This window comes from Ctenocephalides felis, unplaced genomic scaffold (assembly GCF_003426905.1).
Source record: "Ctenocephalides felis isolate EL2017-DRISC unplaced genomic scaffold, ASM342690v1 CF-g0.4_SCAFFOLD_03572, whole genome shotgun sequence".
Taxonomy (NCBI): domain Eukaryota; kingdom Metazoa; phylum Arthropoda; class Insecta; order Siphonaptera; family Pulicidae; genus Ctenocephalides; species Ctenocephalides felis.
Genome location: NW_020539726.1, coordinates 29,471,016 through 29,497,072, shown reverse-complemented (window position 1 = coordinate 29,497,072; position 26,057 = coordinate 29,471,016). Strand labels below are relative to the sequence as shown.

Sequence of the window (26,057 nt, the reverse complement as noted above, 5' to 3'; positions counted from 1 at the left end):
TAAAAAACCGGTATTATCTAGTAAAAACCGGTTTCTGAGTTCCTTAAAATTTTCTTGAAAACTAATTAGAAATCGACAAGCCCTATTCCAGGCCTTTCATATATAAAATAATTTATACTGATATTCATAAAAACAGACAAAAGATGAAATTAAATTACAATAGTCAGTTTGGTTTCAATAAAAATAATAAAAAAAATTATAAACCAAAAATTTGATTTGGAAAAAATTATAAACCAAAAAAGAGTCTATCGTTATCATCCTTTGTCTATTTGCTTAAATTTATTAGGCAGATTTCTGTATTTATTACTTAAGGTTCAGAATTGAAGTTTGAATCTTCAATAATTAATTTGATTGAGTATTTTTTCATTAATTGCCTTTTATTTTATATCAATGTTATGTTTTTTATAATACTCACGTCAAAGATTTCGAAACCAGCAATATCCAGTACACCAATGAAGTGCTGTCTCTTTTGCTTGGTGTCAAGAGTTTCGTTACACTTCTTGACGAGCCATTTGAACAATCTGTCGAACACACCCTTGCAAAGGGCACCGACAGAGTTGGTGACTTGGTCCTTGTTACGACCCTGGGTCACGAATTCGTTACCGACCTTGATGCGGGGCTTCAACAAGTTCTTGTACAAGTCTTGGACGTCGCATCCCAACAATTTGGCGACACGTTCACCCTCCTGTAAGGGATAATAGAATGAAGTCACCGGGGAATGATAAGTATAAAATTTATTTATTTCTGGTAATGGTACAAGTATCTAACCTCTTGTCCATCGGCTTCAGCTTGTTCTTCGCGACCGCGCTGCTTGAACTTCATGCCTCCCATGTGCATGACGGCAGCGGTGATCTTGTAGATGTCATCTTTTTCCTCTTGTGTGAAACCGAGTACGTCGAAAGCTTCCTATACCAGAAAAAATAACAAATGACATACAGGTCTTGTGCATTTCGCCACAGCGGTAGATATTTACCGAACGCCTCCTTATCTACATATTATAAACAAGTCCAGAAGAAAATGGAATGGATTTCGCGGAGTGAATAAGTTTTTATTAAGAATTCCAATATTGAAAGTATTAGTATCACTTGTTTTTCTGGACTGTTTATAAAGATTTCAGGCATTGGAAATATCAACCCTGTGGTCCATTTTAACTTACCAAGAGTTTTCATACATATTAGTAGCGGTCAGCGCATACCATATGTTTTGGTTCATGGTATAACATCGTTTCGTAGATGTCACGTAATTTTTATGTATAAGGTTTTTTTTCACACACCAATTGATGAAATTAATTTTATTTTATCGGTTGAGTTTGACCGATTTGACGTAATTTTTGTACTGTGATGAGGTAGAGTTAAATTATTTATATAGATGAGTTATTAGGGTGGTCCTTAAAATGGTCATTTTTGAATTTTCTTGCTCCCAGGGGCTCAAATGGTTCCAAATAGATAAAAAACAATTCTCTGAAAGTTTTAGCTCTAAAATATTAACGTTTAGATAGAGCGCAATTCAATCAAAGTTTTGTATGGAAATAGCATGGAAAAATTTTCAAAAGTCTTAAAAATGTTTTTTAGATGTAATTTAGCAAACAAATAAAACTCATTCATTTTTTGCTAAGTTATACCTAAAACATTTTTTTTAAATTTTCAAAATTTCTATCTAAAAGTTAGTATTAAGAGCTTTGTTTCAGAGAATTGTTTTTTATCTATTTGGAACCATTTGAGCCCCTGGAAGCAAGAAAATTCGAAAATGACCATTTTAAGACCACCCTAATGAGTTATTGTTGTTAATTGGATGGTGAAAGTTTGATTTGGAATAGTAGTATCCAATATACATATTCTACTGATATTAATATAATTTTGAAAAAAAAAACTGTACGTTTGTTAACCACATTTGTTCTAAAATCGTTATTTTAGTAACGATTGTATTACCAAAATACATAAAAATTTAAATCCAATGATAACATATTGGTAATGCTTTCAGAGATCCAAATCTGAAGCAGTCTAACTAACCTAACATAGATAACTATTATCAACAATGTCTATGATTATTATTATTATTATTATTATTATTTCATTTGAACTAGAATGAAATTGGTGATAATGATGATAAAAGGTAGGATTTTTCTATGCAAGAAGTTTATCCTCGACTGGTCCTGTTTCCAGAAAGTTGCTTTTCAGAGTTCCAATTCTGACGCAAAATTTATCCAGTATTCACGACTAACGAAAACAATTTTTCAAAATCTTAACTTACGTCGGTGAGCAGACATTCTTCTCCGTCATCCATGTTGGGAATAGTAATTTTTCCCTGGGAGACGTTGTAATAATCGTAGATGTTATCGGACAAGAGACATTTAGCTGAAGATGCAAATGAAGAAAAGTTATGCAAAAAGAAAAGACAAGGATTTTATGGAAAATTTTGAAATTTGAGTGTGTGTTTGTGTTTGTGTGTATTTGCCGAATTCAGATCTGGAAGATCGAAGATTTTGTGTTTTTTCCAATACCATGAACCTTTTTGGTATTTGATTGGTTAGGTGGTTAGATATTAATGTTAAAGCAATCATCCGGAAGCTGTACGGATGATAAAGATTCAACTTAAGTCATGAAAATTATTAGAACAAAGTTAGTAGTTACACACTATTAGTATACTTCAACACTGGTATTAGTTATCAGTTGGTAACTACTGTTGTGGGAGAAAACAGGAGTTTAATTGCAAATATAGAAAATTGATGAATGTTTGATTTTTTTATAATATTATGTTGTTTTAAATGATCCAATAAAAGAATTTTAATAATGAGCTATCTTATCAGAAATTCTCTGGGAATCTGGTATTGCATCAAAAACCCCAAAAGAATGTTTATGTGGCACAACTAGTGTGGAATTTTCAAAAAATCGAATTTTCAAATTTTCCATATTTCGATAGGTTATACCTTTAAAAATAACATACTAAAATTTTAAATCGATATCTTAAATAGTTTTTGAGTCACAGCCATTTAAAGAGTATATATGTAGTATATAATATAACGATCATTTTATCTTTAAACGCGTTTTTCTCGAAACCGCATTTTCCGAATTTGCTGCAGTGATTACTCAAAAACAAATGATCCGATCACTATCGAATTTTTTTTACATGTTCTATATATATAGTTCTCCGTAAAATGAACTATCGATTTTTTGATCGGATCAAAAATCGAATTTTGGCAGTCCAAAAACGACCAAAATTTTGGGTAAGATTCGACTTTTTTTTAAAAAACTCCGCCATTTTGTCAACTTTTGATTTTTTTTATCGTAGGTCATTTTACAGACAATATTATCTAGTTCAACGAGATTTTTTCTTTATATTTCATCCACGTAGAAGGCCGGAATCACTGCAGCAGTGAAGGGCCTTTTTTTCGCGCCGTTGGAGATCGACGATAACTTAAAAAACATTTAATTTTTTTTTTCAAAAATTTTACTATGTATTCTTAAAACATGTGTAAATATACTCTTAAAATATTGAAATGATTGATAAAGTTTTTTTTTTTAATATAAATTCCCAAAAATTATTTTTTTTAGGCGGTTACACTAGTTGTGCCCCTTAATATGAAATGCTGTGACTTTTACCAATTGGCGAGCAACTGTAATTTTTGCAATCAAACTCAGTTAAGGTTTTACTATGAAATCGAAATATTAGTAAGGTGTTATCGAAGAAATAAAGACAGCAAGAAGGCGTTTATTTTGTCAATATAAATTTTCCGCCTGCTTACATCGGTGTTTTCCATTTCTTCGGCATCGTTCACACTTGGGATTGTCGTTTTTCCTTGTGACACGATATAATAATCGTGTATATTATTCGATAATAAGCAGATTTCTAAAACAATGTGATGACAACGATCAAATAAAGTATTAGTTGTATATACTAAGAGTGTTAGATAAATTTGGGACTAGTACTACTGACTTGGTTGGTTTTTGACCAAGTTAAAGGACGCTCGTATTGGGCGCTTGGGTAAAATTCTGGTGAACTTATTATCCAGAATTAATCTAAAATGGTACCAGGGTGTAAAAGACAAATAGTTTTAGTAGTTGGTTTAGGAATATGCATAGCGCTTTATAGATCTTCAGGTAATAATGTCAACACCTGATGTCAATTATGAAATAAAAACTAAAAATTTATAGAATGTTTAGAATAAAATTTTCTAGTCTATGCATATTTCTTATTACCACTACTAGGTATGTTCCATTTGTAGGCACGTACAGTATATGTGCTTTTCTATTTAGTACTCGTGTTCAGACACATTTGGTTTAAAATGACAAAAACTAACGTGGTTTTCACATCCTAAAGTGTTTTTTCACGTTGTGGATTAGGGTTTGATTTAAACCAAGTCGGTTTAAATCCGAGCAAGGATGCTCGACTTACATCAGTCAATAAACATTCCTCGCCGTCATCGACGTTGGGAATTGTGGTTTTTCCTTGCGACACGATATAATAATCCATAATGTCGTTTGACAGCATACATTTTGCTGTTTTTCACATAAAATTATGTTAGTTCTAACAAATAAATACAGTAAAAATCTATCTGTAGATACAGTAGGTATTTATATATACTCTGCAAAACTGGTCTACTTAGACACATGGATCTATGTGTTTGGAGTCTAAGAGATTTTGTGTAAGAGTGTAAAAGTATTGCAAAAAAAATGCAACGTGTGTACATGTAAGTTTGTTTTGACAGAATTTGTGTTTGAAATGTGTATATGAAGCGTGTATGTATTGAAAAGTTCCTAAATTCATAAATAAGATTACATAATTTGAACAAAATAAATAATTAATATATAATAAAAAAGGAAAATTGATACTTAATGAATTAACTGAATATTGATTTGAATTTGAATATACTTTAAAATATTTATGATTTTAATTGCATAAGGTAGAGCGTGGCTTAAAGGTCCGCAGGTAGAAACGTCGAACGCCATTTATAAAGATACTATTTTGAAGTAGAGGGCAAAATTGCGTAACCAAACATCATTTTATTGATATCAGGAGAAAACGTCTTCATTATCAATTTTGTGACAAAAGTATTTTTTTGTTATTAAATTTTTATGTTTTGAGCAGTGTTATTTAGTTGACCATACTTGAATTTAAATTTTAATTGTAAAAGACAAAAAAAAATTAAATAAAATGGTAAAATACGTTGAAAAAGTCAATTTTACAAGAGATAAATTAAATTAATATTTATTCCAACTGTTTTGAGCAGTGTTATTTAGTTGACCATACTAGAATATAATTTTTAATTGTAAAGGGCGAATAATAAAAAATAGTAAATAAAAAAATTAAATAAGTTGAAAAAGACAATTTTACAAGAGATAAATTAAATTAATAGTTATTCCAACCATGCTGATGAATATTTCTGATCTTTGGAAAAAAATGTTACTAAGAAATTTGTATTTTGCAATGGCTGAATAATGTAGCTACTATTTCATAAATATCATTAAAAATTAAAAAAAAGACATTGGATCTGTTTGTCGTCTGGTTGGGATGACAAATTTAAAAAAAAATAAAAATGTATATTTCAATAATTATGAATTAACCGGAAATTTTACTGAACATAGTTGAAGTTGTTTGTTTGATACGTGTTAAGCCTTATGATGACGTCCATTTATTTAGACAATATAATTACTGAAAGTAAACTGGACCTTTGTGCCCCGCCCTATTCTAATGCAGATTTTCAAATTTTTTAAATAAAAATTTAAAAATTTTTTTTTAAATATGTCTCATATACTGACTTTTCAATCCATCGACGGATCCAGACATCATCTGGTAGAAGATGTGGTAGGACCGTTCGAGAGCCTGCTGGGAGATGACACGAGCCTTCTCCAACAGATCTGTAGTAATAAAAATTATTAAGCAAAACCATTTATTTTTCCCTAGTTGCAGTGGTTCTGATAGATCACTTACAAGTTTCGATATCAGCTCCTGCCAGTTTTCCAGAGGGACCGAAGTGAATACGGATGAATTTACCCTATGTACCAAGAAAAAAAATATTATTTTGTCAAGGAATATTTGAAAGTTTGTGATTTTTCTACTTACGAAACGGGAGGAGTTGTCGTTACGCACAGTCTTGGCGTTACCGAAGGCTTCAAGTACGGGGTTAGTTTGCACGACTTGATCTTCCAAGTTACCCTTCTTGGTGTTGGGGTCATCCTTCTTGCCGGAGGCACCGACAGTGGCGAAGTAGGCAATTACCTTCTTCGTGTTTTCAGTCTTACCAGCTCCAGACTCTCCACTGGGGGATGGAAATGGTAAATTAGACTTTCAGAAAACGAAGAGCGAGGAAACGAGAATTTTTGTACTGGTTATAACATGTACAAAAATCCCGTTTCTCTTCGAATTTTGCTTCAATTCGTAATTTTTACTTACGTAATCAACATAGATTGATTCTGGTGGTTGGTCAACATGTCGACGTAGGCACCGTCAGAGATGGCAAAAATGTGAGGTGGAACTTCATTACGCCTCTTACCACGGTACAATTTGGCGCAACGGTTTGTGTATACGGGGTAACGTTTGTAAGGATTGATAGCGACACAGAAAAGTCCGGAGTAGGTCTAGATATTAGAAGAAAATGATCAAAATTAGTTATGATAAATAATTTTGTGGAGTTTTTGTATTATTCGTAGTTATTGACAAACAAAACGTGGTGTTGCTCTAGTTATTTATACTAAATCTGCTGATTGAATAAGGTAAAATTAGTAGAAATTATGTAGATGCCCAGCATCACATCTTTGGTAAAATTATCAGAAATCATGAAATTTTACGAAAACTTTAGGTCTCTCTGTTTGAAATAATTACAGTGAAAATTTCAATTTAAACATTTTAAATTTACTAAGAAAATTACTCTAAAATGCACCCTTCGCATTCGGGCTCTGGCTATTGAAAACGGTCTCACGCAACATATGCGTGCGCAGCATTAAATGTGTTAAATGAGTACTTCAAAACGGTTGTCCCACTTTGTTTAAAATAATATTAACGTTATAGTATTTTTTTAAAACAATTTAAATAGTATATTGTAGATAATTCCAAAATTGATGCTTTTCTCTGTTACAGAGTTATTAAACGATGATGAGTTATTATTATATAGAAACTGTGGTCTATATATAATATATTTTATTTTCAATGAAATAAATATTTTTAAATAAATTATTATTATTGTTTTTAAAATAAATATGCAAAAATCTATTTTCCTGCGTTGTCTAAAATTATAGCAACATATTATTTTATCATTTAAATCAGTCCAAATATTATGTTGTGGACAAGGTAAATATGATGTATTTGCAATACAAAATTATTGAATAATTAATTATTGTATATATATTTCAATAAATGCATTACTAAGAAATTTTTTGATCGAGTATGTTTATTTTCTTACTTTGTGTAAAAGTTTAAAAACGTATTTTTTAAATCCAAATATTATGTTGTGAACAAAAAATAATTAAGTTTCTGCTTTGCAAAGTTGTTGAATATCTATATGGTACTTTATCAAAAACTAGAGCAACGTGTGATATTAACAAATTTAATTAATAATTTAAAACATAATGAGTAGTTTTATAACTCCTTCAACAAGCATCAGAAAATTTAACAACTTTTCTATTTAATTTTCATAAAAATTAAAAAAATACTAATTTTGCCTCCAAATGAGTTTCTGTTTCCAATTTTCTGTAATATTTTCTGATGCTCACATGATTATGAAGTTTTGAGGAAGATACTTTACATAGTATTTTATTCCTCTTGTCATTTTTGGGTCAATAAATTAATTTCATTAATATAATTAATAGTAGTACCAAAATAATTAGCACTAGATTATCTACATGGTGATGTCTGCTAAAACCTGTAGAAATATTCTATTATGACTACCACTATTGTTTGTAATATTATTTTTTTGAAGGGTGTCATAATAAAATATTGTTATTTCAATGTGAAATGTTAAACTATTATACAAAATAAACATTAGTTAATCAATTATTAACATCGTTGGTTCACTGAAATGTCCCCAGTGGTTTCCATCGATTTTTGCAGATGGTCCTTCCTCCTTAGCGAAGTTTTACTGTCTGCTGGTAATTGCAAATGGTAAGCAAGAAGTTTTCAAAAATTATCAGAAAGATGTCTTTTTTGGTAAAAGAAATACTAGAATATTGAAATCTTGAATAAAAACATATTTTTTCATTCGTTCATTTGATGCCCAGCATAATTTTTTGGTCGTTTTTTGATAAAATTGTACCTAATTCGAAATAAGTCTTCAAGAAAATTAAATGATTCTTGTATAATTTTGCATACTAAATATTTTATCAAAATATATTCATACGTATAATAGACATCTTGATAATTATAGAAAAAAACTTGATTAGTAGCGCTTTTGTGTGTTTTGACAAATATTAGTATTGAGATTAGCAGTAAATATTATTTACAAGTGTTGAATTTCATTAGGTTTATTAAAAGTATGAGGAAAGTATTTACAGCATGCTTCCAATTTTAGTTTAAAAAATAGAATATGATATTGCACATTTATTAAAAAGTATTTAAATTCGAAAATTTAATTTTTCATTGACTATGGCAGATGAGTACCAACAAAAATGAAAGGAAGAAACTATGTAGTATGTTTAATGACTTTGTTTTCAAATTTTATTAATTTTTTGGAATGAACAATGTCTTAAAATTTTATTTAATTATTTAATTGACTATTCTAATGAAAACCAAAAAAACAATATAAAAATATGTGTCTCATCAACGAAAATTTATATCATGATTTTTTTTCTATTTTTTTCTAATTATATTATTTCCTTTAAAATGTGCAGTATATCAATGTTGTGTAAATAATTTCTGTATAATTTGAAAATGTGTGAACACAAGAACATTTATCACAGCATGCTCGTGTCTTGTTTTAGCTTTAGTAATGCAAGCTGACTGCAGTTAGTAAACACAATCTTGCACAATGGTTGAAAGATCTATTTTTGCCGAACGAAAAATAGGTCACAGACGCGATTAACTATTATTCTTGGAAGAAAAATCTCAGGGATAAATGTTAGATGGAAAACCAATTGTTTGGTCAGAATAAATTTCTTGATTCGATTTTCGAAGTTCAGGATAAATATGAAAATTTTAGTTCCATTTTTTATTATTGCCATTTTGCAAGATGTGTTTCCATTCAAAAGCCCTTAAACTTACGTAGATCAGTTTGTGGTAGTATCTCTGCTTCAAGTTGTGCAACACAGAAGCGTCGTTGAGGTAAGTCAAATTTGACATATCCTCGCATTTTTCATATTTGGGGGGGTTCACTTGGGCGACGAGGTCCTTCTTGAAATCTTTGGTCTATGAGGAAACAAAAAATGTTAACGAAATGATCGATTACTGGCTAAACTTACATAAATTAACTTGGAGTAATATCTCTGGCGCAGGTTGTGCAAAACGCAGGCCTGATTTAAAATTGTCATGTCGGCCATATCCTCGACTTTTTCATAACGTGGTGGATTGACTTGGAGAATATCATCCTTTTTCAGATTCTTTTCCTGCTCATATGATGGTAAATGAATATCCGAAAAAATAACTAAACATATACCCCAAAAAATTTTTCACCATTATATATTTAAATTATTTTGTTTTAATTGGCAATAAAACTTGCATCCAATATTCCTTATAATAAACGCACGTGTTGATTAAAATGCTTGTCAAATCGCATAATATTTTAAAATCATAATTTTAAATAATTATATATCCCAATTAATATTTATTCCCAATATGCAGTTTGAATAGATTAATTCTCTATTATCAAAGTCTTCTTACAAAGTCTATTGTAAAAATAGAGAGAGGTGACGTAATATCAAGAGAGATACGTGTTACGTAACACTAGATTGGGTTCCATTCAAAAATAGATAAACTATTTTTAAATTCTAAATGTGCGATTGTTATTCCCTTATTCATCTTTTTCGGCCCGGCATTATAATTGGCATGATTTCGGCGATAAACAAGTAAAATTGATATATCAGGTAAATATATGAATTTTGGTAAATATATGAATTATGAACGAATTGAAATTATGATCAAATTTTTTTTAAACAAGTTTATATATTTAGTAGTGCAATACTAAAAATTGCATCAAATTAATGCTTTTTCATGTAGCTAAATTAATTTGCAACAAACGTATATTATTTACTGAAACAATGATAGTAAAATTTGATAAAGTTTTGGTTTTTGCCAATATCAAAATTATGATCGATCTAATAAATATCTTAAAAATTGAGCATTAAATGTTAACAAAATTGAATAATAGTTTATTAAAATCAGCGTAGAAATTATAGTTATAAAATTAAATCATAATTATCATTAATATTTAAGTCATCGTTATCAAAATTACTATTAAGACCAATGGTTTATTGCAAATTTCATTTCAATTTAAAATTTTATTGTAAAATTTGATTTGTCTTAACCAGTTAACTGTGATTGACGAATATACACGACCATATGCTATTTAAATTGAAATTTTTGAGATAAACAAAAATATTCCAAGATATTTAGAATATTTTAAGGCTCTGACTATTTGCAATAAGTAGTTGTAAGTGGCATTTGATCTTAATGCAAGTTGCATAAAATTTCCGAAAAGTGGATAATATATACTTAATCAATAAAAATTAAGATTTAGCTATTAAAGTTGAATTTAGGCGCCACAGTTGACTGGTTAAAAAATTTACTTTGAAGCATTATCTAGTGATCTAGTAAAATTTTCATGTTGGAATCAATCGGTATCAAATAATTTACTATGAAGCAGTATGTATCTAGTCGATAACGCATACACCGAAAATGAAAATTAAAATTGATTTATTTTATTTACTCTTAAAGACTAATGTTCAAATTTAATATAATCAAAATATAGCCAATATCAAAATTTGGAATGAACAAAGAGGGAAAATTTGGAACTAGTGCAGAATTATATGAACTTATGTTTACTTTTTTTTTAAAAAAAAAAAGAAATATTTGGCTACTCTATCGCCTCGTGTTCTTTATCACTGCCTCATGGGTTTAAATTTTGTGATGAGCGTTGAAATTTAATATATCCAACATATATCAAATATTGAAATTTGAAATGAACAAACAGAAAAAAACTAACAATTGTGAAGAATTATATAAGTAAAAAATGTTTGGCTATTTCTTTAGTCTAATTTCTGTTATTACTGCTTCATTTGGGTTTCCAATTTTTCATCAAGAGTCATTTACTAACCTCTCCACCGGGCAAGCCGACGGTGACGAGATCCCCCTTGGTGGCCTTAATTTCACCGAGAACGAAGCCTTCCTTCTCGTCGGGTACCCAGCAGGCCTTCTTCGCATCGTAGGGTTTGGTTTGATCGATACGCTTTTGTTCGAGAGATACGAACAAGTATGGGGTTGGATCGGGATCCTCCCCTTCAGCTTTTACGACCTTGGGCATGATTAGGCGAGCGGACGAAGATTCAGGCTAGATCGAGACACGTAATTATTTTGGCAGCCCTTGGAGCCTTCCTGGAAGAAAAGAAATTTGGTATTAGTATCGGCACATCATTAAGTGAAAAACACAAATCCAATGGTGAAACAATATGTAGATAGCTCGAAACAAAAAGTCAGGAAACTTATTGATTATTGTTGATCTCAATCCCTTTGCTCAGGGATTGAGGGGAAGAATGCGTTATTGGTGGAGCTTTGTTGTTTACACATTGTTGTCACAGTGGATGAGCACTTTTATTCACTGAATAAGTTTTTGGTTAGTGTTGTGTAGTGAGGGCATTTGTGTTTCAAGTAGATCATTTGTTTCAACACAAAACTTTATTGTAACTTCAAGCCAGTAAACTTTTGTGAATGCATGTGTATCCAGAGAACAAAATTGATTTTAGAATGCCTTGTTTTTTAGCACTTAATGCAATTTAAGATTTGCAATCTGGCAACGTTGGATAATTGTTTGTTATCTAAATGCTTTTATAGATTTTCTGTAATACCACTGAAAATTTGATCTAAATCCGTTATTTTGAAAAGTTTGTATTCCGGAAATCGGAACTGAAGAAAGCCAGTGGTTAAGGAACTCGATCGCGTATGGTATGCATTAGAAGCGCGTGTGGATGAGTTATTTTTAACCATCTCGCTCGCGCTTCCTATACTGGCCTGGTTAGCAAGTCTATTTACGGAATGGACGTCTTACGCGGGTGTAGTCATTCAGAAAAAAACTAACTCAAACGCCTTAAATGGCGGAGCATAACACAAACAATATCCGAGCGCACAATTCTGGGTAATTTGTTTAAAGTGGAATCAGGCTTCACAGACTCATTACACTTATTTCACACGAGGACAGGTGAAATGCAATGCGGTTAAAGTAAAAAGTCCACTTTTGAGAGTAATCCACGAGTGATATAGTGTAATAGGCCTCTTGAGCCTCACTTCTTCGAACCACAGTTTCCTTATTTAACACCACTTCACACACGCTGCACAAACCACGTTGCATAAAAATCCAGAAAAAATTCGAAAAAAATAAATTAAATGTGTATTGTTTCAATTGAATTGTGTATGTATGTATTAGTGTTATATAAATAAAATGCGCAATAGCGCCACACGGTGTGTATTCACTTACGTTCGAAAGCCGTTCTGGGCGTGCAGCCGCCTTCCGGGAGGTTTTATACTCGGCAACTTGATACTTACGAAGTTTGCGTTCGTTTGGCGAGCCAATGGCGAGCTCTGCCGAACCCAGACGGGCTCCCTTTTTAGGCGGAGATCGTTCCAAATGCGATTTGCCCAGGGACGGCGTTACGAAAATACACCACGCCGTCGGACGGTATTGTACATCGGTGTACTCACCTCTGGTGGTCAGAGTAGCGCGAGTTCGCCGCGACGGATGCGACGGATGCGACCGACCGTACGACCGTACGACCGCGGCAGCCGTGACCTAGTGCGTGTCGCGGGACAGAAGCCAGAGGCGCGCCGAAATCAATTTACTCGACGAAGAAAATTTGGGGTGCATTTTGAAAAAAATGTTTCAACATCGAATTTTGATTTATTTCAGGTTTATCAGTTTGTACTTATTATAACCACGATAAAAATGAAGATATAATTTGATTATTATTTATCGCTTAGGTTGGTTTAATTAGGCACATAAAAATCTTATATTTTATTAACTTCCCGTAGGAAAAATTATAGTAATCGCAAAAAACTAAAAATATTTTTTTGCATATCTTTACGTTTCAATGGTTTCTGAACTTTTCGGCACTTTCTTTACGTTTTGACGGTTTCTGAACTTTTCGAAAAAATGAAATGTGTGTGTGTGTAGGTATGTGCGGATACAATTTTCTATTATAAATTCTCTAGCCAAAAGCAATTTGCGCCGACTGATTTTACTCGGGTAAAATTCAGGGTGCATTACAAAAAAATAATTTTCTAACCGAACTTTGATTTTATTTTGATATCATTCAGGTTTATGGGTTTATAATTCAATGGCAATAAAAATAAATAAACTAGCTGTAAGTGGAATTCTGTCTTGAGGCAATTATGGCATCGTGCCTTGAGGCAAATTGCTGGAACTTCCCGCACCGTAACGAAATGATCGAGGAATATTGAATGTTTTCAAATAGATTATTATAAATATAGTAACATTGTCTAATATTTATAAGAATTATATAAACCGAATTGCAGAGTTGAAATTATTTCTACAGTATATTAGAACTATAGTCAGAATTAAAAATAAAATCTGAAATATTTTCGATATACAAAATACTAAAAAAAAAAAAAAAAAAAAAAAAAAAAAAAAAAAAAATGGAACAAATTTTTTTTTCCAAAATCAATTATTTTGTTAAGACAAGCAGAAAGTTCTTTGAATCATTTAAATCGGACGCTTAGTTCTCTCAAAAACTGCCATTTTTTACATATTTAGCTCCGTATCTTCGAAATGGCTGGGCCTGCCTTTGCCAAAAACTAATAAACACTTCTCCCAATCATTACTAATTGAATGTTTTTTAGATCATTCAAATCGGATACTCCGTTCGCTCAAAAATTCGATTTCTATTTTTTGCACTCTTTGCTCCGTATCTCCGAAACGGCTGGACCTGCCTTAGCCAAAAACTAATCAGCTCTTTTCCCAATCAATAGGAATCGAATGTTTTTTGAACCATTCAAATCGGTTGATCCGTGCGCCCTAAAACGTGACTGGAAATTTGTATCCACACATACATACACACACACACACACACACACACACACACACACATCCATTTTTTCTGAGGTATGCCAAAACGTTCAGAAACCTTCAAAACGTCTAGAAATGTAAAAATTTTCAATTCCGATTTTCGGCCCATTACAATAACTTACCCTACGGGAAGTTAATAATTAAATTTATCGCTTTGTTAGGTTTAATTATGCATTATTAGCGCATATAAAAAATTTCCATTTTATTTATTTCTCGTAGGGTATCAGTGTTCCATAGGGATTATAGTAATCGCAAAAAAATCGAAATTATTTTTTTGCATATCTTTACGTTTAAAAGGTTTCTGAACATATTGGCATACCTTAGAAGAAATGGATGTTTGTATATATGTGTTTGTGTGTATGTATGTATGTGTGAAGTATGTATATATGTGCGGATACAATTTTTTGCCGGCATTTTTGAGAACGCGAGTCAACCGATATGAACTATTAAAAAAACATTCGATTCCCATTGATGGGGAGACATGATAATCAGTTTTTTAGCAAAGGCAGGTTCAGAAAAAAATGAAAAACTTGACTTTGCTAGAAAGGAGTTTTGCAAAAAAATTGTTTTTTCTTGGATTTTGAATTTATATTTCAATTTTAAAAAAGGGTTTTTTTAAATTAAAAACTAAGTTTTGAAAAGGCAGGTCCAGCGGTTTTGTAGATATAGGGAACAAAATTAAAAAATTAATATTTGGCGGTAAAGTAACACTATGAGATATTAGTGCGCATCAAATTAACAGATATTTTATAGAGTTTTGATAATAATTACTAATTTTGTTTTATTTTTCTTGGGGGTTCCGTATCAAGATTTTTTATTTTTAAAGTTCAATTATACTGTTTAAACAAATGTCCTCAACATTATCCACAGTTTAGATCAAGAAACTTAAGGAAAAATAATTTAAAAAACATTTGGTTCAACGGATGCAAAAAAATGGTCATGCAGTTTTGAGAGAACAGATCATCCGATTATAATGATTCAAAAAAAATTTTGTTTGTGTTGGTGGTGTGACGACATGATTAGTTTTTTGGGAAAGGCAAATCAAGTGATTTTGATAAAAGAGCAAAATTAAAAAAAAAACGAATTTTTGATTTTGTTCAATTTTTTGTAATTTCAATTTTAAAAAAAAGTAGAGATTCTAAAATTTCAAAGTTTTCAAACAAAATCGAATTTTTGATTTTGTTCAAATTTTCGTAATTTCAATTCAAAAAAATTTGTAGAGATTCGAAAATTTCAAAGTTCATTCAAGTCAAAATATTTATTTTTTCCCATTTTCAAAAACTAAATTTTTTTTGAAAAAAAAATAAAATTTTGAAAAAAATTCATTATAATGATTTTTTTTCCAAATTTTCGAAATATTTTCAAATTTATCAAAAAGTTTCTTTTTTAAAATTAAAATATAAATTCAAAACTTTGAAAAAAATCTAAATTTTAAAAGGATTTGAGCAACACTGCTCGAGAAGTAATTGAGCTTCTCAATGCAGAAACATAATACGTTGGCAAAATCTCTCAACAATAGCTCGGAGCAATATTTACTACCTCTTGAGTGTACTAAATTGGTAGCACATAATTTATTATCAGAACAAATATATATTCGCCTATAATAATTAGACAATTTATTTATCAGTTAATAATATATCCTATATTTAGTCAGTATCTAATGTATGTTTAATCATCTATGGCCGACTATGACTTTGAGACATTGTCAATTGTGATCAAGCGTATTATGTAAAGTCGTATTTTGGTTCTGGCTGACGCATTTGCTACGGATTGTTGTAAGAGCAACTCAGGGACTACTCACCCGAATTCCTCGATCTTCGAGATGATATTAGAGTGACACCGTATAATGTATCAATGACTTTAGTAAGAAGAAAGCTATTGCTTTGAACCAGTTAACTGTGATTGACAAATATACTCGTCATGGAGGGATGGCAGAGTTTTGGGAATTGACGGGTATATTCGTCAAGCGTATAGAACAGTGGTACTTAAATTAAATTTTTTGGAGAAATAAAATTTATTTTGATAAGTCAAGTTGTTCAGAATATTTTGAAGCTATGACTGTATATAATAAGTAGTTGACGTTGGTATTTCACTAAGTTGCATAAACTTTTCAAAATGTGGAAATAATACATTTTATCAATAACTATCAAAACAACATTTTGAATCTTATCATTATCAACAGCCGGTTTTGAAAATTGTGTTTGCTTTTCATATAAAACTATTTCTACTTTCTTATATTTACACATATGTAATGTATGCATATGTTAACTAAGAAGTAACATGTAGTAATAAGATTTTTTTAATTTTGTAAAATAAGCCCAAGTTTTTCATCCGTATATCCTTACTCTGTGATTGACGAATATACTCGTCATGAGCTCGATTCAGATATTCGCAATGTTCGATTTTAGCCACACAGTTAACTGGTTAATTAAATTAATATGCAATATTCCTAGTATAAAAGTTGGTTTATATATGAAAAGATAATACAGAGTCGTAATGATGAGTTTTATAAAGTGCATTTTTATCTACAAATTATTTGCTTGAGTTTGGATTTAAAAATGCGTATTATGATAATTTTTGTAAATATTTACCTAATAAAAAAATGTATTTCGATACCAAATTTTTGAATGTTAAGGGTAGCAAAAGATCAGACAAATACTCATAAACGAATTTTAATAAAATATGAAACTTTTGAGATTTGTTTAAGTAGATGTATTATTTATGCTTATTAGTTATCGTTATAAAGTAAGAAGAAAATTTAGCACAAGTTTATTTGTTTATTCATGTAAATCATCAGATGGTTACTTAGGCCGTCGAAGTTACTATGAACATGAAAACATGAGAGCAATGCTCTACTATATAATAATGATGAGCAATATTAGTGTCATAAATTCATTTAAAAATCATTTAATTATAATTTTTGTGTTTGGAAACTACGAAATATAAACTTTACGGTATTTGTAAATAATCGATTTTGAATTTTTAAATAATTAACCCCTTTTTCGTCGTACAAACTCTTATCAATAGCATAAAATTACCAAGTCAGATTTTCTGGCCAAAACATAATTTTCTTCTTCGAGAAGTTAAAAATTTAACGCCTCTGTTGCAAATATTTTTTATTCAGCAATCTATTGATAAATAATGACTACTTTTTGATTAAAAAAAAAATTAAAAACTCTATAATATACCAGGAAAGAGTAGATTTTAATGCTTATTTTAGTATTGTCTCAAAATTTATTTTTTTACTTTGTTGCAATTGCATTTTTAATAAAAAATATTTTTTAATTGGACTCTATATTATCAACTGCTTTATAAACTATGAGCAGAGCTTATTTTATTTATTTTAGTTATGGCCATATGGCTATTCGCTTTTACAATATCACAAAAAATATTTAAAAAAAAATCAACTACAAACCATGCATTTTATCAAAAACCATGCAAATTCAGGGAAAGTTGATTTCTAAGAGAGTTTCTAAGTGTGTTTATCAAATTATGTTTTGTAACTAACCAAAGATTTAATAACTTTATACAAAAAGGATGTATATTTAATTTATGTTAATAAAAACTTATTTTTATTTCATTCATAATACACTAATTCATTCAAGAAGAATATAAAGATACCACAAAATATAATACTCGTATATTCAACAATTTTCACAAATAAAAACTTATATTAGTCTAATTTATTAATCACTTGTATAGTTTGTCATAATTAGTTAAAATAAGAAATTTCTGTCTTCAATATTTACTCATATTAATAATAAAATTAGTGTTTTATGTGTACTATTTGCTGTTATCAGGTCTATCTTTTCTATTTATCTTCAATGAAAAAATAAAATGATGAAATTATATTTCAATTGAATTTACTAATTCTATTGACTGTATAAATCAAGATAAATATTCAAGAAATTTAAATATTTAACATTAATATAAATAAATTAAAACAATATATTGTTCAAAACATTTATTTGATAAACAGCAGGCCATCATTCCACAAAACTTTATAAAATACTTCCTGTACCTTATTTTGTAAAATTCTCAAAAATCTTAGCAAACTCAATTCTAAATCCATAACTTATTATTAATAACTGAGAATAAAAATTTAATTAAATTAATAATAATTAATATAAAATGCATTTACGTACCAAATTATGTTTTTTGTATGCTTATTTCTCCAAAAGAGAATGGGAGCAACTTGCATGTGTTGAGTTGCTAAATGCTTTTATACCAAAAAAATATTTACGCCCACCGAAACCTTTGGTGGGAGATCTCCAGTTATTTTTTTATTGTTTATTTTTTGTTCTCATAACAGAATATTTTTCTTTGTCATTTATGAACAAATAAAAATGTGAGATTAAAATTTATAGAAATTTGAAATGTCCTATTAAAACTTAAAAGTATACTCTGATGCCTCGGTTATTTATCCGTAACTAGAAAACCTTTATAAAAATTCCATCAGCATAATTTTGGCATACTTTTTGTATATAAGTAGTCGGTTATTTATTTTCATAAATTATTTACCTGACTATGTACAATAGGTAACTTTCAGAATAGTTAATTAAAGATTAATTGAGTTGTCAAACTAATAAAGAATTACATACTTTATACATATTAATCACATGAATTTTTGTATGAGAACTCTATTTATGTAAGCTATTTTAAATTTAAAAACTATTTAAAATATATTACAGACTGAAAATTTCATCGAAACTTATGTTAACTTAAATTCGACTTCATATAAAAGTTATAATCAAAAAATCTGAAATAAATGTTTTTGCAATTCAAATAAAAAATAGAATATAAATGTACACAAATTATAGGTATATTTGAGGTGAAAAACTTGTCATGGGTATATATAACAAATTCTTTAATTTTATTCAATTGTTATTGTTATACAATGATTTGTACACCTATCTCATGGGTAAATAAGTAAATTTAAGAAAAAAATAAAAATAAAAATAGACCTAAAATAAACAAAAACATCTGACCGTTGATTAATTTTAAGATAACGATATTTTTTAAAGTCATGCCATTAAAATTGTTTCTGAATTTTAATTAATGTAAAAGTCATATTGATATTTTAAATAATTTCATAAGGAATCTCAGGAAATTTTCCAAGAATGTGGAATTCAATTGTCATATTAAAAATAATTCTTTCTGCTTGTTTACATACCAAAAGAATATGCAAAAAGTCAAATATGATAAAATTTATGATATTTTTTGTTGAGAATGAAAATTCATTCAGGAAAATAAAACAAGCTTGACACATTTTACATTGTAAACAGATCAATTTACATGTGTTTTATATGTTGTTACTAATATAAGTGAATCACTTATATTAAGATAAAAATAATAAAAAATGATAAATGGATAAATGATTGTAGAATATATTTTTGACACGTTAGTCGCCACGATAATATCAGAAAAACTTTTTCATGGGTAACTTCATTGGATAATTTAATTGGTATCGTGAAAACTTAATGTATCAAAGAAAAATAATTTTTAGCCGAAGTTCTCAAAAAATACTATTTTTTATTGGAAATGTTTAACATTGCCATGTTAACTTTATTAGATAATTTAGTATCAAGAAAATGTAATATATCAAAGAAAAAAAAATTAGCCAAAATTCAGAAAAAAACACATTTTTTATGTCACACATATATAACTGACATGGTCCTATAAAAACTTTTTTTTCAACAAGAATTTTCTCATAGCTCATGCAGAACTTCTTAGCGTCAGACACATATGACTGACATGGCAAAAAACGTGTTAATAAATATTAATACTAATAATTCAACGTTTGTATCTATTTTCCTACTCACAAAAGATATTTTATTAATTCCTGTGGTCTACGTTAGGAGTGAATCATATTTTCTAATTCATTAATAAAATTGCGGCAACTTGCAGCATCAGTGAATTGCTGCCAATTTTACTCCCAAATTAATAACGTCAGCGCGATACTTGCATCAATAAATCATATTATCCATCGACTGCTGTTTGACGTATACTAATAAACACTAAATATATTTCATTAGTTTATACAAATCGAGAATTATTTTCAAATAGATTTTAAATTGATTTAGTGCAAATAGATTTTAGTTTATGTAAGATGAATTTTGATACTTGTTAAGATTTATCTGATTATTAAATAAATTAGCCTGCATTACAGCCACTTTTTCAGAAAATTGAAGTAATGAATCAATTTTAGAGTAAGTTTTTTCTACTGGCCAATATACATTTTTTGGAAATTTTGAATAGTAGTTTTAAGGTAAAAAATATATCATTAAAATTGTATGTAAGTAAGTATAATAAAATACTCCATAAAAATAATCCATCTAGAAACTGGAATAAGGAAAATTCTGAAGAAGAAATCCTCCAGGAACAGAATGGATAATATAAACTATTCCATCAATTGCAGAAATTATGATTAGAAAGATTTGAATAAAGAAAATTGTAGATAATTGATAATGAAAGTTCAACAATTGAAAATTGGACCTTGGAAAAATTAAATGCTGAAGCATTTCTAATTTTACCAAGTATCAAATACTCGTATTATTTATTACTGAATTTGTTCAACCAGATGACATCTTTCATTAAATTAGCTCGGTTACCATTTTTTTCGTATTTTATAATAAATGAGTACCTATAACCATTTATAGAGACACTCTATATATCAACAATAAAACATGTTAAAAATCAAATTGTAAAAGCAGATGACATGATACATTTGAATTGCATTTTTCATTATAATTTTGATGAACAAAGTTTCATTGTTAATTAGAAAAGTTATTTCATCAAGCATCAAATTAAACTTTTAATTCTAAACATCGAGTATTGTAAACAAAATATGACATTGTGAATTTGCATATATAATTCTAATTTAATTTATTTCCGAATTAGCAACTAGATCTAGTCAATTTCATCTCTAGAATACACATAATTTATAATTATCATTTGTTCAAAATTAAATAATATTAGGATAGCTGCAAATTTGAAAAATATTCATGAATAAATTGCAGAAATAAAACCTTTTGATAATATTGATATATTTAACATTCCGTGGGGTAATACTATAACTAGTATTCGCAAAAACTCGAATATGAAAATTTATGCATATCTTCATGCTTCAAAGCATTCTGAACATTTTGCATACCTTAGAAATAATTGGTGTGTGTGTGTTACTTGTGTACAAGTATGAAGTTATAGTAATCGCAAAAAAATCGAATAATTTTTTTTTATATATCTTCACGTTTTAAAACCGTCTGAACATTTTGGCATACCTTAGAAAAAAATGGATGTATGTGTGTGTGTATGTATCGGTGTGTTTGTTTGTGTATGTGTGTGTATGTGCGTGTATGTGTGTGTGTGCGGATACAAATTTTCGTCGACGATTTCGGGAACACGGATGAAGCGATTTGAATAATTAAAAAAACATTCGATTCGAATTGATAAGGAGACGTGCTGATTAGTTTTTGGCGGAGGCAGATCTAGCTCAGTTTTTAAGAGAAAGGAGCGCCCGAGTCGAATAATTCAAAATACATTTTACTTGTATTACCAAGATGAAGAACTGATCAAATTTTCATGAACGCAGGTCTAGCGGTTTTGGAGATCTAGTAAAAAAAGTGAAAAAAATGCCATTTGGCGGTCAAAAATGATCATTAGACATATGCACATCAAATTATCAGATATTTTATAGAGATTTTAACAATAAGAATACATTTTGTTTACATTCCTATGGGTTCCGTACCAATGTTTATCCGTTTGACGGCGACGCGGCGCTTACGCGCTTCGATATTTCATCTGTATGCAGTTAAAGCAGTACGATTGCTTCAAAAAGTTCAGAGTTTCCAAAATTTTTCTTCAAAAAGAGTAAATTTTTGTCTAAAATTTATAGTTTCAAAAATCTAATTTTTTTCAGAGTAATTTTTTTTCAAAAATGTAAATCTTTTTCAAAAATAATAATTTTTGGTATGGGAAGTTCCAGCAATTTGCCTTAAGGCACAATGCCATGCGCCCCACTAGTAGAGATTTTAATTATGAGTACTATATTTGTTTATATTTTTATGAGTTCTGTACCTATTTGCGTGCTTCGATATTTTGTCTCAAAATTTGCAAAAAATTTCAATATATAAAAAAATCATATTTACCAAGTCGATTTTTTTTATAAATTTTCAGAAATTTAAAATTTGAATTCAAATAAATTTTCAAAGTCTTCAAAAATTTTTAAAGTTTTTTTTTTAATTTAAATTTTAGGTACGGGCAGTTCTAAATGGATGCCAAGCACCATTAGTTATTACTCAATCCGCGGGGTTAATAGCCCAAAATTTGCAATTACATCAATCCAATTTCGACCATGCAATAAGTTGATAATTATCATTCCTTTCAAATGAGTTGTCGTGGCATCTAGCTTGATGGATGTCCTATCTATCCGTTATATCTGTTACCTTTGCCAAGAGCAGCATAAATGCCAAACGCCAAAACTCAAAATCTTATTATATTTCCGCCGAGATGATTCTGATCTGATTGTGGGCAAAGGCGAAAACCGGCATCTTAATGTGTCGACGAGGAGATGGTGACGATAATATCATAATCGGCTGCTTGTGCTAATGAATCATCTGCATCGTTATATAGACGCATAATTAATATTGTAATTAAAATATAGCAAGTGAGTTAATATTCAAACGACTTGTCTGTTGAACACCAGACGCCGAAGAGAATGTTTTGATCAAAGATCTGGTTGAGGTGTATAGTAGAATTTCTAAGTAAAATATGTTCTATGGGTGAAATACTTATGCTCTACTAATTTAGAATGAAAGCAATTACAACATATTTTTTGGTTGTTCTGGCGTGTAGATTTTCTTGATAAATCACGTTTCAACTAGTGAGGTGCATGGCATCATGCCTTAAGGCAAATTGCTGAAACATCCCGTACCGTAATTAAAAATCTTGGTACGAAACCCAAAAGCATTTGCACAAAATGTGTGCACATTATTAAAATCTCTATAAAATATCTGATAATTTGATGTACTTATGTCGAATAAACATTTTTGACCGCCAAATTATATTTTTTCCTCATTTTTTTAAGAGTCTATATCCGCAGGATCTGCCTTACCAAAAATTTAATCAGATCTTCATCTTGTCAATACAAGTAAAATGTTTTATAAAGTATTAAAAACTCAGTTCTTTTGCTTCAAATTGATCAATCTTCGATAATGTGTAACAATTTCTGTGGTTGCTAAATTGCATAAATAGATATCTTGATTACTTGTTGTAACAAACAAGAATTGATGTTTCGTTTTTTAGTAATTCTTACTTGCTCCTGTAGTTCCAAACAATTTGTAAAAACCTCATGTTGTAGAATAATTAATAGTTATGGAATTATTTTTACTTGATTCGGCAGAGAAGCAGTTACATATACCCATCTTCATTTCATAAAAATATAGTCAGTGGATCACAAGAAATATTATCATCTAAAAAATGTTACAACAAGCCAATAGCTTCTTGCTACTATTTCATAATAAACTGCAAACTATTTTTGATAATTCACACGTGATAGATATAATTATTAATTATTAATGTATGAAATTGTGCTTTGTAACAATTTATCACAGAATATAAAATAAGAAATCATTTTTGATAATATTTAAATTATTTGGAATAATTGATATTAAAAATTTGATACTCTTTTGAATATTTGAATTTATATTTTAAAAATGACCAAATAATTTGGAACTAAAGTTGGCAATAACAAAATAGTTTATAATATCAATCATAAAGAATAATTTTTTTTATATGGATAGTTCGAAACTCTAATGTGTATAAAATTCCGCAAATCTAATATTTTTGAATACAAATATTATTAAAACACAAATTATATCAAAAAATATTCAAATTCGTAATTCTTGCATATATACTCAACTGGGATAGTTTTTTTGTTATTAATTTCTATTTTTATCTTGTGTAATTTTCTCATATGTAATTGCAAATATTTCAAATTGTAAATCAATTTTAACTTACATTTATAATCAATTGTGATAAACTATTATATTAAAATTTGCTATGCAGCTAACATATTGAAATGAGCATATTAATCTTAAAAAATATAAACTCTTAAATTATTATTAGCATGACTATCAAACATCAAGGTTTGATTTTTTAAACCTCAAAATTTTATTTATTGATATTTAATTATTAAAATTATGTTTGAGGTAGTGAGAAAATATGCTTTTGATCCCAATAAACTAAAAAATGTTGATTTCTCAAAATATGATGAATTTATAAATGTTTCGGCAAAGCAAAGTTTAAAAAATTCTATGAAATATTTCTTGATTTTGTACCGAACAAAATAATATATATGTATCTGCCAAAAAGTTAATTCTTGACAATTTGTAAAAATGAAAATAGAGTATTGGATAAAAAACTCGAAGCGAATTTTAAGGCACAATATATTGCAAATTGTGAATAGTTTTATGAATCGATGCCAACTGATCGTTCGACAAAGCATTTGTTCTCGTATAATTTTAGAAGCATTTGAAGGCAAAACTAATAAACATTTCTCACAAACATTTATCGCACCTTCCTAAGTAGATGGTATTTTAAATTTCAATTTCAATCTAGAAATCTAGAAAATTTCTATCTTTTAAAAATCAATTTTTTTATAATATTGCGTCTACCGATTCATAATCAATGAGTATCTATCCAATACTTGTGGGACTAATAATAGACAAATGCTCGTAATTTAATACAGTGCACTCATTTTAAGAATTTTTACAACTTTCATCTTACAAGAAAAACATCAACTGGTTCTATATTTATATATTTTATGGCGACCGATGGACTAAATATATCTGGAAGGAAGATTATGCGTGGAAATGTGGACACCTTCCAAAATCCAGAACATTTGCGCGACAAATGTTTATTTTGATAATGTTTTTGGCACCAGCAAAAATAATTCAAAGTGTTACAATTTAATATAATAACAAAATCATTAAGAACGATACAAACAAGGTATATATATCAAAGATAAATATATATATATAAAATTATTTCATATACAATTATTTTATATAAAAAATAATTCTTTGGCTATAAAATAATGTAATAAATATACCTAAATTAACATAATAATTATGATTTGTTTAAAAACAGTTATGACATTATATTGAATTAAATAAATTCATATTAAATTCTAAAATTAAGGTTCATATACTAAGGAATAAAAGTAGGCTTTGAAAATACAATGATTCTTGCTATTGACAGTGATTTGACATTGATAGAAAAGAATATGTGTTTTATTATTCTGAACTAGGAAGTGCGTTTAGGTGATCTTCGAAGCGACTTTTATACTTGTTTGATTGAGTTCATATTTTATCGTCTGTGCTGATGTTGGTGTCTTTATGTCTTAACCAATTTGGAACATTGATACGTTTTGAATTCTTAGAACTTTTAAGACTTTTGTTTAGAAAACTGATTTTCATAGTTATGTGTTTAATCTTTGTCATGATCATGATTATAATTTTGCAACAAATAATTTTACAATAAATGATTATCTAGGATTTTTTTCACCAGACCAAATTTTTTCAAGACATAATTTTATCTCATCGGTATTCGAGTATGTGAACGATCGAGCTTTGTAGGACATTCTAAATGTGGATACCGGAATAGAACAGATAGACTATAACGTACAAAACTAATCTATTATGTACGCCAGATTTTGTATACTAGTATATACTAACATAGATTCTCAGTCAAAAATTAAAAAAAAAAATAGTACTAGTTTAAAGACAAACAAATAAATTCTCAAAATCCTATCCTAATTCTAAAAATATGAATCCAATTTAAT

General features: G+C 29.0%; 1 protein-coding gene across 26 annotated transcripts in view; it reads right to left on the bottom strand.

Moving 5' to 3' along the window:
- The window catches only part of LOC113387957 (myosin heavy chain, muscle-like), a 29,198-nt gene extending 16,569 nt beyond the window's left edge, over window positions 1-12,629 (bottom strand). For 10 of the 26 annotated variants that reach the window (XM_026625361.1, XM_026625350.1, XM_026625366.1 and 7 more), the window contains exons 1-10: window positions 12,611-12,629; window positions 11,237-11,514; window positions 9,190-9,333; window positions 6,391-6,575; window positions 6,061-6,256; window positions 5,929-5,992; window positions 5,757-5,855; window positions 3,743-3,846; window positions 769-906; window positions 416-685 (exon numbers count right to left, since the gene is read on the bottom strand). In XM_026625361.1, the coding sequence (XP_026481146.1) occupies window positions 416-685; window positions 769-906; window positions 3,743-3,846; window positions 5,757-5,855; window positions 5,929-5,992; window positions 6,061-6,256; window positions 6,391-6,575; window positions 9,190-9,333; window positions 11,237-11,443 (1,407 nt within the window). In that variant the 5' untranslated portion in view covers window positions 11,444-11,514; window positions 12,611-12,629. Of the gene's footprint in view, window positions 1-415; window positions 686-768; window positions 907-2,250; window positions 2,355-3,742; window positions 3,847-4,392; window positions 4,497-5,756; window positions 5,856-5,928; window positions 5,993-6,060; window positions 6,257-6,390; window positions 6,576-9,189; window positions 9,334-11,236; window positions 11,515-12,610 lie in introns of those variants that run through there. The other 16 variants (XM_026625343.1, XM_026625358.1, XM_026625346.1 and 13 more) reach the window with 4 other exon arrangements.
- Window positions 12,630-26,057: the final 13,428 nt, after the last annotated feature.